General features: G+C 40.3%; 1 protein-coding gene across 6 annotated transcripts in view; it reads right to left on the minus strand.

Annotated features, from left to right (window-relative positions):
- Positions 1-849: 849 nt before the first annotated feature.
- The window catches only part of SYDE2 (synapse defective Rho GTPase homolog 2), a 50656-nt gene continuing 36974 nt past the window's right edge, over positions 850-14531 (minus strand). For 4 of the 6 annotated variants that reach the window (XM_065554152.1, XM_065554151.1, XM_065554149.1 and 1 more), the window contains 3 exons: positions 11524-11705; positions 8955-9186; positions 906-3369 (listed from right to left, as the gene is read on the minus strand). In XM_065554152.1, the coding sequence (XP_065410224.1) occupies positions 2867-3369; positions 8955-9186; positions 11524-11705 (917 nt within the window). In that variant the 3' untranslated portion in view covers positions 906-2866. Of the gene's footprint in view, positions 3370-3974; positions 4032-8954; positions 9187-11523; positions 11706-14531 lie in introns of all 6 variants that reach the window. The other 2 variants (XM_065554150.1, XR_010589675.1) reach the window with 2 other exon arrangements.

Consider the following 14531-nt stretch of genomic DNA (forward strand, 5'->3'; position numbering starts at 1 on the left):
TCACATACTAATCCAGCTCTTTAAGAATCTTTTACAACGCTAAGTCTGACAGAAGGATGCAACTTGAACAAATATTATATAAACAGATTTGTGAATAGGCACAGTATATAACAAACAAAATGTTTACAGGACACCAAGATATTACAGGATGTTGTCATAACCCATTTAAAAGCAAACATGGCAACCACAATCATTCAAACTGCAAAATTAATTTTGTTTACCTGCAGTTAGATCCCTTATACAAGATCTCTGAAAAGGGAAGCGTTAGTATAATTAAACAACTCATGAGCTTGACATTAATTCAAGTAATTCATTACAGGTCATCCGATTACTGTGTTCTAATGTTGTTAAGATATTAAAGTTTAAATTAATTTTGATAAAGCAATGTGTTTGCTGCATAAAATGTTAATGCACTATTCAGCCTAGGAAATACATCTGTACATTAAAAAAAAAAAAGAAAGAAATTTCCACCAAATACTTTTGCATAATGGACCCTTTTGTAGTCTATACTGTAAACACAGAGAATGTAAGAAATAGTCTGGTTTACCAAAGAATATTTATACAAAAATATTTTAATGCTAAATATATTTATACAAACAATATGGAAACCGATTAACCAAAACTGTCAACATATCTTTGTAACATACCAAGAACTGCCATCAAAAACACTGCTTTTCAAAGTTGCTTACAAAAACAGATCTACAAATGCTATTGCATTAAATTTTTTAAAAATCCTATATGAATGCAAATGCAATCTAGAAAACAAAATTCTCCGAGTGACTGAAAAAAAAATTCTGCAAACCACTAGAGTATCTATCGAGCAAATAATATATTCTGCCAAAGCATGTGTACAGTAGATAGCTTTAATTAAAGTATGTTTTTAAATAATCACTTACAAGACTTGATCACATTTTATTCTCAATTCAAATTTTTATTTCGAATTAAAATTTATAGTTTTAAAATTATACACATTCTGTATAAAAGTTTAAAAAAATACATTGATTTATTGATAAATGTGTCAGATTAAATTTACATTTAAAACAATATTGTATTGCATATTTTAACACTTATAACAAAAATAAATTAATGAGAATGAATAAATCATTTGAAACCATGCTAAGATATTCCTTTAGAAAAAGGTAGTAAAATTGTACCCTAATTCTCAATGCCATTCTACTGCAAATAAATAATTATAAAACCTGGCAATATATAGAAGTATGTACTAGCTAAAAGCACTTACTACAGGGCAATAGGAAAGATATGGAAGGATGCGGACATAGTGAAAAGAAACAAGAAAATTAAATCCTATACTGCTAGTTGATTAAGACTGGATGTTTGAATTCCCAGTAAAAATGCTGTGACCTATAAAAGAAAAACAATGGGTTTGTGCCCTTTTGCTTGTTATGATGTTACAAAGGTGGCTTGGGATTTAAAAAAAAAAATTAAACAAAATTCTCAGCTTTTTTTATTTTAGAAATTCAGTTGCCTGCCATGGAAGACTCTAGCTGATGGGAGGTATGACTATATTATGAGATCACAGATACCAAGGAAATGAAATCTGATTGAGAGGGGATGTGATTTTCATTCTGACTGTTTAAAACTCTTGATTTTGTTTGTTTCAGTTAACACCTATTTAATTAAAACACTGATGGGGGGGGGGGTGTCATACGACTGCCTTTCATAGGTATTTATCACCTCCAAGTTCCCAATGAACATCTGAATCATGCAAGATGACTTCCAAAGGCATTAAAGATTTAACAGTCTGCTATTTCTAAGATAAAAGAAAAAGCACACACCCCCTCCCCAAATAACAGCTTTAAAACCCAAAACCCTTTCAGACCTTCTTCATACATCAGAAAGGATTAAAAAAAATAAATAGCACAATCCTTTCCATCCCCCTTCTTTGCTTGAAGGGCACCTTTAAAGGGAACAGACAGGTTCACTGGAAACACTTAGGAAATGCTGGAATACTACTTAAAACTAAACTGGATGGTTTCTTAATGTAGTTAATAGTCAACAGCTGTGAACTGAAGCACAACATGTGACACAAGGTCATTTATATTAATCATTCACTATGTCCTCTCTCTCGGCACATATTTCTGTGCGTAAAATCAAATGCTACATTGCTCAAGCGAATCCTTATTTTGGCATCACAATGTGGAGCTTTTTAGAAACGGTTTCCTTATCTAATTCAGATTTCCCGCTTCCCAATATAACTATACAAACATGTACATAAATATATACAAACAAGGTTAGAAAAATATTTAACTTTTGCAGGTTTAAATAATTACTGAAAAGTGTTAATACAGGAATACAATAATATTTTGTACAGCTAAACTTTTATATATGTATAAAAAGCATTTTTTCATAGCAGCCTTTGCATTGCAAATGAAAAGGTGACATAGATGGTAGAATGGGATCTACCTAAAGTTCATGCTGCAAATCACAGGCCAAGAAACACTAATCCTCTACTAAGAGGAATGTCCGTACCAGGTATAAAGTTTCAGGAACGAAGAGTGCTGTTGCTACACAGAGCAGACAAAGATGGCACCTTATCTCCTGTCACATACTGTCCAAGCTTCATAAGTGCATAGTACCTTGACGGGGTGAGGGGGAAATCACTTCTTCCTAACATCATTTCGCATAGTCTAAAAGGCCAACTTAAACCACAGAGGGTGAGGCCAATGTATTCTTCTAATGAGAAGAAAAATTATCCACAATAATGGATTGGCTAAATTGGATTTGTTTATCGAAGGGAGGCCACAGATTATTCCACAATGCATTAGAAAAACCAGACAGACAGACTTTTTTGAGGAGGCGGGTGGAGGAACAGGGAGGTATCAACAGCAGGTATCATGCAAGAAAATTAGTAAGTGATATTTAGTTTGTTTTTGTTGAGTTCCCGCTCCAAGTTTCCTATCAGAGTATCTATACTTTCTTGCAGGTCTTTGAGGTTTACTCTGTGGTCCACTGCTGAATCTATTGTTTGCATTGTCAAATAGGTCTGAAATGTATGCTCTTTAGACATGGATTTTGCGTGTTCAATCAGTCTATCTGGTCCATCTACTTTGCTGCAATCTTCCCCACTTTCTGTATCTTCTGAAGGAACATCATCATAGTCTGCTTCATTTAGGGTCTCCTTTGGATTCAAAAAGTAGTTTTCCCCACAACTGCTCCAGTCTCCTGCATAGCGATTACTTGAGGGACTGTCTAATCTGGCTGGTCTGGGCCTAAGTACCCCTGACATTTCAGTACTGCTCAAATTCAACATCTGAGGTCGCTGCTTCTTGGGTCTCAGATAATTCAAAGACGACTGGTTCCCTGGAAACATGTTTGAGTATGTTGATTCTTTGGCAGTTGAACATTGCACTAGAACAAAGAAGAAGTTTAATGAAAATCATAACAATCATACTGCTAGTAGAGACCAGCAACGAAAGGTTGTCCATTTATTTCACTCTACTTTACATACTCAAAACATGCATTAATACATGCAAACTTATGGCCAACACATTCCACTATTATTTTTTTCTGCCATTGTCTGACATCACTTAGATTAAAAGGAAAATCTAGTGGAAGGCCCAGTTTTGAAGATTCATGCCATATTTAGTCCACAACTGAAAAAGTCTATTTAAAAACAGAAAACTTCCAGAGCATTGATTAACTCACGCAGTTGAGTTAATCACCATCTAGCTATGGTCAAATAAAAGCAAACAGCTTAGCTCACAGGCCTCTTCCAAACTAAATGGTGCAACAAAACACAGGCACAGCATGTAGAGGTTAAAAACACAATAAAAATACCACTTCGAGAAACACCTAGAGAAGCTGAAGGCACATCAGAGTTGAACTCTTGCATTTCTCTTTTGTCCGAAGTTTTATGCACTACCAATAGAAGCTCTTTTGTATTAATTTATCTAAGCAGCCATAATTCCATGTCAAAGATAAAATACACTCAAACAGGTTTGACGGTTTGTTACCTGAACTCATGATTACACAGCATAAGTTACTAAGACTCCTCCTCTGTTATCGGCTTCCTATGGTAAACAGTACAAATATTTTTACTGACCCATGCCTCCTAAATATCTGAACTTCTTTCTGCTGTGCAGTGGACTATTACCTCTTGAAATTAAACAAGCAGGTTATGCATTCTCTTTCACTGCTAGAAATGTAGCATACACAAATACCTTGAGATCAGGAAGATTCCAACTCGGTCTCTTTTTAATTAATGTCCTCTATATTTAAGCATAAGAACGGCCATATTGGGTCAGACCAAAGGTCCATCCTGCCCAGTATCCTGTCTACCAACAGTGGCCAATGCCAGGTGCACCAGAGGGAGTGAACCTAACAGGTAATGATCAAGTGATATCTCTCCTGCCATCCATCTCCACCCTCTGACAAACAGAGGCTAGGGACACATAAAGGTCTCAGTCCTAGGAGGTCTCAAATGTTCTCCTCTCTGGACCCATAACTGGTCTCTATGCAAGACATTAGTCTCATTTTAGGTATACCACAGTAATCTTCAATAACTTTTTTGGTTTTTTGTTTTATTTTACGTTAACAAAAGTCTTTCTGTTTGGACTTTGCTCCATTAAGATGAAGCGTCCATGGGTTAACAATAACTTGCCAGCTTTACACTCTCCCACTGAACAAGGACCATTTGTTTTCACTTGGAAAAATAAGGAAATTGAAGTATTGCACAACAACATGTTTATTATCAAATTTGCTAAATCTACAGGAAGATTAAGCTTAAGAGACTAGACTGTGCTCTTTCCTTCTTGAGTCAAATTTTTTTTTACCCTCAGAAGAATGATTTACATTTAAGCATTCATATTTTACTTTAATTTCATTGTAGTCATTGTTCTGCACAATTCTTGTAAACCAAAGGTACTGTACATTATTGGTTCAAATCCCACCTTAATTTGCAACTAGAAATACAACCCACATTTTCATTTCTGTAGGCTGAATTAGCCAAACCTATAGCAGGCAGCTCCAGTATTAGTCAATGACTGTTGAGCCGTTATGCTAAAGCACATCCATGATGAAACAGGTGTACATTTGTTACATCTTGAAGGAATGGGAATCCTGGCCCCCCGAGTGTGGAGGCAGTGCCATGACATGATCATTGTCCGACCAGAAGAATATGGAAGATCAAGCACTGCCATTTATCTTTTTGATAAGCAGCTGTTCCAGTTCTTCTGATGGGGACATCCCCTCAGGCCCTTTGACTGGCTTCATAAGATCGCTGTGACAGTCAGAAGTAACACTGGCTCCCCACAAAGTGCTGGTCTAACGTCTGAGAATATCTGACTGGCAGTGAGCATTAGAAATTTCAATATCCAAAACAAAACAACCCAAACCGAACAGATGAGAATTTGCATACTTATACTGGGTTATTCTTCCGCTACACAATTTAAATTTCCTAACAAACTCATTGTTTCTATTGCCAGGATATAAAGCATAAGTAGGTGCTCACAGACAGATGAGTGCTGCAGCTGTTGTAGACCTTAAAATGGCATTAGCCTCCGGTGCAGAGTGATTTTGTGCCAAACATTTTTGGCAGTAGCAGCACTGATCCTAGTGATATTCCCAGGGTGGAAGTTATTTCTTGTGATAGTGATAAAGAGGTATGCACGAAGGCTGAGTCACTGTCTGTCCCACAATATTATTTATACTGATCAGTATCTAATGTAGTATGGGAAACCTTGGGGTACTTTTAAAAAACACTTCTCCATAGCTCTTCAGAAATTTGGAATTTTTTGTGGTAATTTCAAACAAGCCTGCAGAAGACTCATGTTTCCCTCTACTTGTTTATTCATCTCACCCCCTCGCATTTCACAGCTCCACCCAAAGACAGATTACACCTTCTCAAACAATTCTCTTACTTCAGTCAATCATTCTAAAGATTCTCAACAGATAATAACCAAAGTTACTAGCTAGATAAAGCAGCACCCACTTTGAGATCTTCCCCCAAGAAAATGTGAGCTAGGGCTGTGGTTCTCAAAGCCAGTCCGCTGCTTGTTCAGGGAAAGCCCCTGGCGGGCCACGCCGGGCCGGGCTGTTTACCTGCTGAGTCCGCAGGTTCGGCTGATTGCGGCTCCCACTGGCCGCGGTTCGCTGCTCCAGGCCAATGGGGGCTGTGGGAAGCGGCACGGGCCGAGGGACGTGCTGGCCGCCCTTCCTGCAGCCCCCATTGGCCTGCAGCGGTGAACCGCGGCCAGTGGGAGCCACGATCGGCCAAACCTGCGGACACGGCAGGTAAACAAACCGTCCCGGCCCGCCAGGAGCTTTCCCTGATCAAGCGGCGGACCGGCTTTGAGAACCACTGAGCTAGGGTACAGCTGGTGGAGTTACAAGATTAATATTTAAAAATTTGGATTTCCATATACTTTTACTTCAAAATATATTAGTAAATATATTTGTGATCTTAAAAAACAAAAACATTAATAAACTTTTGAAGTTCACCTTTATTCCCACTTATGTAGTTATCATGTAGTAAACTGCAGACTGCATTCATTGTGCCCATATGCCTGACCTGCACTTTGTCTGCTAATCCATCTCCCCCTCCAGGAGAAACACTTAAAACGGTTTCAACTTAAACTTAAAATAGTTTCAAACGGCCATTAACTTTTATTTATTTATTCTTGCACAACTTGCCAGAGAAATATTTAATTTTTTCTTTCACACAGTCCTGAGTTCCAGGATTCCTTCCTGGTGGTTTCTGGAATTAAATGCTTTCAGAACCATCCAGTGAGAAATTGGGCAGCTCTCTCTCTGTTGCGAGTTGTCTGCAGATAAAAAGAGCTGGAGAACCACTGCTATACATCACTGGAAAAGGGGAGATTTCCCATTTTCTAAAAGGTATAGCATTTTTATTCTATCCTAAGCAGATGATAGATATCAACCTTGAATTCAATTGTGACATGATGATGTATGGGGAAACTATTTTAGGTAAATTTTTAGGTTTTGTAATAATTATGATTTTCCTCTCCTTCCAGGTCCTGTATTTTGACTCTTGGTATTAAGGATTTATTGGCAAAAGGATACACAAATATTTATTCTCAAACATTTCTGAAACAGATTTTCTGTAATAAGCGTGGCATATGCAGAATATATGATGTCCTTCATACTTCACTTATACCTGAATCACTTGCCATCCCGAACACATGCCACAACATACCCTCAGACATTTCTTGTATATCTGCTGTTAATCTTACATAAAAGAACAAGGATTTCTTCTGTTTGTGTTAAAAAAATAATCTCAGTTAGTTTAAACCTCATATCAAGTAGTTTTATCCCATATTTCAATGGATACTTTAACGCAAATCAAAAGTTTCCTAAGAGGCTTTAGTATGTCCTAAAGGCAAAACAGATGAGAAAATATTTCATGAAATCACTATAGTTAACCTCTGCAATCTCAAAAATAAAAATGTTCATTCTGTGCACATTTGAGAAACACGTATTAACAAGCAGGTAGGTAATGGAAGAGATTACTTCTGATCACTGTCACAAATCAGATTACTATGAAACTAAGTGGGCTTCAATGATTGTTCATGTCAGGAAACAAGAGATATAGCAGACCTTCATCTTCCACCCACTTACGTATCTCTAGGTGACTGATGGATTCTGTTGGCCAGGGAATATTTAACTATTATAAAAAGATACTAAAGACCCCCCCGTAATTTTCTCAAACTCCAGTTTACAACCCTGAGACTACAATAGCTGAGCCTGTTACTGTGAATTACTGCAGGGTTTTCATAAGGGGAGACTCCAGCTCAATAACTAGCTACTAAGCAGGAGAAAAAGTTCAAAAATAATTTATAAGGGGCCTAATCCAAACCCCACTGTAGTTAATGCAAGTCTTTCCATTGACTACAACGGGCTTTGATCAGGTCTCTGAATACCTTAGGAAATGAGAAGTTGGCAACATCCTTCTACCTCTGAAGCCCAGATCTGAACAGAACTATGTCCTTCACTTGCATCCTGGCAGGTTCATTAAAAATATCGAAGTTTCACTTCCCTTCTACTAGAGCTTGTTCCCAAGAGCTGCTAAGCACATGAAACCCGCAATAAGCGAATGGGAGTTATGGGTGCCCTGCACCTCTCAGAAACTGGCTCATTACCTATCTCCCCAAAGCCTTCTGCTACATAGTTGTACAGATGGCATCTCAAATTCTGTCTGGGTCTTCTAGCCACTACTGTAATACAAACAACAATAATTCAGCAGGTCTGTCCATGCAATTTAAGAAGCCATAAAACCAAAAGAATCTATACCTGTTCAGGCCAAAGTCGGTAAAATGCCAAACACAGCAGAAACCTGAGTTAGGTCATGTGTAGGAGCATTACCCCATTAGGTGAGGTTTTTTACCTTTTGTCTATTTTTATTATCATAGTTGCTTGAGAACACTACACAAAAGACACTAAAACAGCTTTTTGTATGTGCACTTTTAAATCTTGTCATTTTCATTTGGTAGAGAGATCACCAAAGCACAGGATCTCCCACTAAATGATACATTTTAATAAAACAACAGTTGGATACAATAGATAATAAAATTACTGTGGTCTCTTTAATCACCAAGTTGTATGTTGTGACATATTAACCTATAACTGAGAAGTATCAGAGCGGTAGTCGTGTTAGTCTGGATCTGTAAAAGCAGCAAAGAGTCCCTTGGCACCTTATAGAGTAACAGAAGTATTGGAGCATGAGCTTTCGTGGGTGAATACCCACCCATAAATCCAAAGAAGTGGGTATGCACTCACAAAAGCTCATGCTCCAATATGCCTGTTAGTCTAGAAGGTGCCACAGGATTCTTTGCTGCTATAACTGAGAAGAGTCCCAATACCGTTTGTATACCCTGTAAACCACACTCTATAGTCACACAGTAAAAGATTTGGTTATATTTTAGGATCTGACGACGTTGCTTTCTCATCAGACAGAATTTTTTCATAAACTTTATTACCTGGCCATAGCTGGAGCAAATAATGAAGAACTTCTATGTGTTTTTTGAAGTCCAGGGCACTAGCAAGTTCTTCTGAATCTGTAAAGACTCTGTTATTATGGTTTGAGGTCTCCTGCCTCTGGCTCAGTAAGACAGGCCCAAAACACACAGCTAAATTCTGGCACGTCATCTTATTTACTTCATGATAAGACGCCACCAATTTCAGGTGATCCAGCAGCATCTTTAGGGTTGCCTAAAATGAAGAGTTAAGTTTCAGGTAACTAGATAAAGCAAAAATACAGTCCATTATCATCCTTTGGCTGTTGTTTAACAGTGCTATTTTCAAGGGTACTTGTCACATATTCTATAACACAATCACTGCAGTATCTAAGCACTGAACATCAAGTTGTATTGGACTCCATTACAGTGCAGGCTGGTTAAGACAGATGTCTTGGGTAAAAAAATTCTCTCTTACATGACCTCTGATCTATGTGTATAGATTTTCTTACAGTGAAAAGAGGACACCAGAGAAAGGAAAGAAACTGAAGAAGCAGCAGGGACACAAGAAGTCAGTCTGGCTTGATAAAAATAAAAATTGGCCTCTATCCAGTTTTTGGCCACCCAGGTCTGCCTTAAGTGGAAATGACTTATTAGAATTACGTCTTTTTCAGCATTCAAAATGCTTAGCTTCCAGAGATTCTTTTGCAAAGGGGCAGTGTCTTTCATTTAACATTAAGGACTAGCATCTGGTGCTTTTACTCATATTGTCTAGCTCCTTACCCCAGTGCTAGTTCCACTAAACAAAGTGGGACAAGGAGAATACAATACTACTCAACATGCGTTATAGATGGCCGAATCTGGCCCTACATGAATTGAGAATTCTTTAAAACTGCTGGATTGTCAGCCATGGACACTCAAGTCCTTTGTACTACACCCCTTAGTTAGAAGAGCAACTTCTAGGAATAGTTGTAATCTTGAAGAAAAGGGCTTTGTTTATGAATGTGCAACCCCATAAACACCCCAATGAGGGGTTAGTATCTGCTCAAAATGTTCAAGGCTGCTCCTTTAATCTCTCCTGAAGAACACAGATCGTCAGGAAGAGAGAATGGTACCTCAGGCAATACATCACATACTCATAGGATGGGGTGGCCAAACTTACTAACCCGCCGAGCCGCATACGATAATCTTCAGAAGTTTGAGAGCTGGGTGTGCCTGCCGTGGCTCAGGCTTCAGCCCGCAGGGAGGGGAGTGTTGGGGCTGAAGCCTTGAGCCCTGGCAGTCATGCCCCGTGGGGCTGAAGCCCCACCAACACGCCGCAGGGCAGAAGCCACAAGCTTCCCCCCAGCCCAGTGAGGTAGGTGGAGAATGGGGGAAGATATATGGAGGACCTCTGTGAGCTGCACTTTAACGTAAAAGAGCCGCATGCAGCTCAGCCACCCCTGCCATAGGATGTGCACCTCTGAGAGCAACGGTACTGTAATGTTATGTGTTAAACCGTAGGACCAAGAAGTTAAGCAGCCTTTGAACTATTAGAGAACAGAACAGATGTACAAACACAGAAGCAGGACCTGCTCCTTTCACCACCTCAAATGCAGTCCTCCTCGATGGAGAATGAGCATTCATTTCTGCAACACAGACTAGCTGCTGTCCATGGGATTATTTTAATTATTACTGAAGCATCCATCCTGAATTCTGGGCACTTTTCAACACAAAAGTGAAAAACCAACAAACAGCTGGCAATCAAATCAATAAAAAATTCTTAAAGGAACATTAATTCATCTTTTAAATTAAAGGTAATAAAATACTTAACAAGCACATTTGCTGGCTAAAAATTAAACATTTACTATGTTCTACTTTGCATAAAAGCAATTTGCTTGTCCCTTTACAGTATACACATTAAACAATCAAGTCAGTTCTCATTCTTTAGTTTTTCTGTTAATAACCTTTAACTTTTGCTCTTGTAAAATCTATTTATGCCAACATTAAACCAGGTTAAAGTTTTATTGCACTGTTGTTAATAAATAATAATAATAATAATAATTCAGCAAGAGGGATTTACAGAGTGCCTTTCAGACTGAATCCTCCCACAGCACTCCACAATCTATATACAGGGTTCACTTTGCCTGTCCAGGATATGCTGTTTGCAGTATTCTCTTGGATGGAACACGGCAGCTATTACACTACAACATATGGTAGCTTATAGTCCTATCTCATATGTTTAGAGGAGAAGAATGCAATTACTCAGGTAAGCATTGGCTAGGATACCCAGGATAACAAAAATGGCGATGGGACTTTAATACAGCTCATAGTCAGGATCTCCCTTTTAACAATTTTAAAAAATACCCTTATGCATTTTTAATTCCATTTTGTACACCGGAAGAGGTAAAACACACAAAGTACAAGTTAAACCCAGCAATACAGACCCTAAAGTAAAAGACAGCTTGAAAGTGTTATCTATCAAGTGGGTATTTGGGTTACAAATAGAAAACATAAGAACTCAGAGGCATTTATGTGTAGTCTAATAAAAAGAGTTCCTTCCCTTTCTGCAATTGGCGATTTATTATCATTTTAGCTGTCCAATAGTACTCACCTTTTCAACATCTGGCAGACAATCAAGAAGGGCCACCGTATGCTCAGAGTCACTTGGGTCATTTTCACAACCGCTCGCTGTCATTTTCAAGGGATTTTTCACCATGGCATCTAACACTGTTTCATACAACTGCTTAGTTATCAGGGGAGAGGGCAGCTCTCTTAGATAATCCTTGAGGACACCTTCACAAAAGAGACAGAAACAGATGCATTTAACAAGCTGCAGACTCTCACATTACAGAATTTCTTGAGAGTGGTAAGGCACATAACCTGCACTCCTCCTATAAGAGGATTGGCCAGGCTGTTTTCTACATCTTACATTTGCAGGGAGGAAATAAGAATAGACTAAAATCATATTATTTGGGGAGCTCCCAAAGGCTTGCATTACTGGGAGTGTCATTACCCGATGATGGTATTTCATTCCTTCATAATATTTTGGGGCTCTGGAAACTTTTTCAAGTATGCTTATAGCACTATTAGTACTAGACTTACCGCAGACCTCTCTCTCTTTTATATTTACTGTAGTATCTAAGCCAGGTGTGGGCAAACTACGGCCTGCAAGTTGGATGCTGCCCACCAGCTGTTTTAATCTGGTCCTTGAGCTCCTCCTGGAGAGCAGGGTCTGGGGCTTGCCCCGTGCCAGCTGGGGAGCAGAGTTGGGGGCTGCGCCACGCAGCTCCCAGAAGTAGCATCATGCTCCCTCTCCCCCCAGCTCCCACGCTTAGAGGCAGCCAGGGGCCTCCGCTCTGCATGCTGCCCCAGTGCCAAGCACTGCCCCCACAGCTCCCATTGGCCAGGAACAGCAGCCAATGGGAGCTGCAGGGGCAGTGCCTGCGGACAGGGAAGCATGTAGAGCTGCCTGGCCGTGCGCAGAGCCATCTGGCCATGCCTCGGCATAGGAGCTGGAGGGGGGACATTCCACTACTTCTGGGAGCCACTTGAGGTAAGTGCCGCCCACTTACCACTTGAGGTAAGCCTGCACCCCTGAGCCTCTCCCTGCGCCCCAACCCCCTGCCCCAGCCCCGATCCCCGTCCTACACTCTGAATCCCTCAATCCCAGCCTGGAGCACTCTCCTGCACCCCAAACTCCTCATCCCCAGCCCCACCCCAGAGCCCACACCCCCGCCCTTCACCCAACTCTGCTGCCCCAGCCTGGAGCCCCCTCCCGCACCCTGAACTCCTTATTTCTGGCACCACCCCAGAGCCTGCATCCCCAACCAGAGCCCTGACCCACTCCGGCACCGCAACCCCAATTTTGTGAGCAATCATGGCCCGCCATACAATTTCTATTCCCAGATGTGGCCCTCAGGCCAAAAGGTTTGCCCACCCCTGATCTAAGCTCTTCGCAATCTTTAAATGAAGATCTCTTCACAACAGCCCTGAGAGGTAGGAAAATACAGATGTGGAATAGATGAAGCTGCAGCATCCCAGACTTTAGCATGGGCTGTACAGCCCTGTCCGGAACCCTGGGTAATTACCCAGGTGGCTAGCTAGGTTAAATCACAGCCTGTGGTTGCAGTGTACACATACCCTCAGTGATTTGCCCAGGAAGTTTGTGGCAGAGCAAGAATTAAACCCAGGTCTCCCAAGCCAGTCCCCATCCATTGAACTATCCTTCCTCTATTTTTGCACTGCCAGTATACAGAGCACTTTAGAAACTGCCTATGTTGTGCACAGTAGGTGCAGTAATGACTGCTAACATGAGAGCATTTTTCTTCTCCATGATAAAAATCTCTCCAGTTCTAACAGGTCACAAATGCATTCCACCAAAACCTGTCATACGCAATTCATACTAGTATAAAATTCACACACAAGAATGAAGATTAATTGCTTTATTCTGAATCAGAGCTCTCTTTCTCAGACATTTTCATAGTCCAGGTCACACTAAAAAATTGAAAACACCTTAAATACCCCCATTAATGACAGAACTCTAGCTGCACCAGAATGAGTTATATTTCTTTCTCAATACAGGATTATTCATACAAACAATGCTTCTCATTGGTGTTCAGTGCAAGTTTACAAGTTCATCAGAATTGGGAGTCTGCCCCCACTGGGGTAAGATTGCTCTCTTGCTCTTCCCCAGTCCCTTTTGTTCTGCTCCACGCTACTTGCTGGCTCTGCTGCATGACAGTGCAATAGAGCCTTTGTTAGGCTCTCAACAGTGCTATTTATTACACCAGCTCCTCTGCGTTGGTGGTTCTACCACCTTCTGTAAAAGACTCTGTCCTTCCAGAACAAAAGCAGTGCAGTACTACTGTCTAGCATTATTCACAGCCAGAATACCAAGAAAGAAAATAGAATAAAAGTTCTTAATTACTCGAATAACTACTTTGCATTAACTTACACTGAGGCCCACAGACAGTGTTTTATCCAGGTGAAGGCACCAGAGGATGCCTGACATATGAAAGGTGCCTGGTACTCCCAGAGGAAAGATGTATGTATGAGGTGGGCACATGCACACATGGAAACTGTATGCTATCAGTGATCTCATCCACAGCTCTCTCAAGGGTAAGTTGGAGAATGTCACTTCGGGATCCTGCCATTTACAAGAAGTAGGGGAGGAGCAGAAAAGAAGCTGCTAGTAGCCTTCCCACACATCTGCTGTCTCAGGAAAGGGAAGGGAGAGTTACAGTAACTAGGAATGACCTAAATCTCTCTGCTACACCAAAGCCTAGTGACACAAGGCTTCATGTGTGCCTGGTGATTAATTCCTTTCCTATTCATCTCATTGTTTCTTATTATGGTTTATAAAATATGCCTGATTGCCAAGTATCACTAGAAGGCCATGCTCTGTGTATTAACACTAATCCAAAGCAGAAAAGAGCAGCCAATCCCTAAAACAAAAACATCAACCCCACCCAACGTCCCACTTTCTAACCACCTGGAGCACTTACAGCTGCTGAACTAGTCAATAAGTAGATCAGTGGTCACAGAATGATACGGCTACAAGCAGCCATTCCCATTCATTGACATTTCCACTCATCACCTCTTTGGCAACTATATGTCCAA

The sequence above is a fragment of the Chrysemys picta genome, chromosome 8, assembly GCF_011386835.1.
Source record: "Chrysemys picta bellii isolate R12L10 chromosome 8, ASM1138683v2, whole genome shotgun sequence".
In the NCBI taxonomy this organism is placed as follows: Eukaryota; Metazoa; Chordata; order Testudines; family Emydidae; genus Chrysemys; species Chrysemys picta.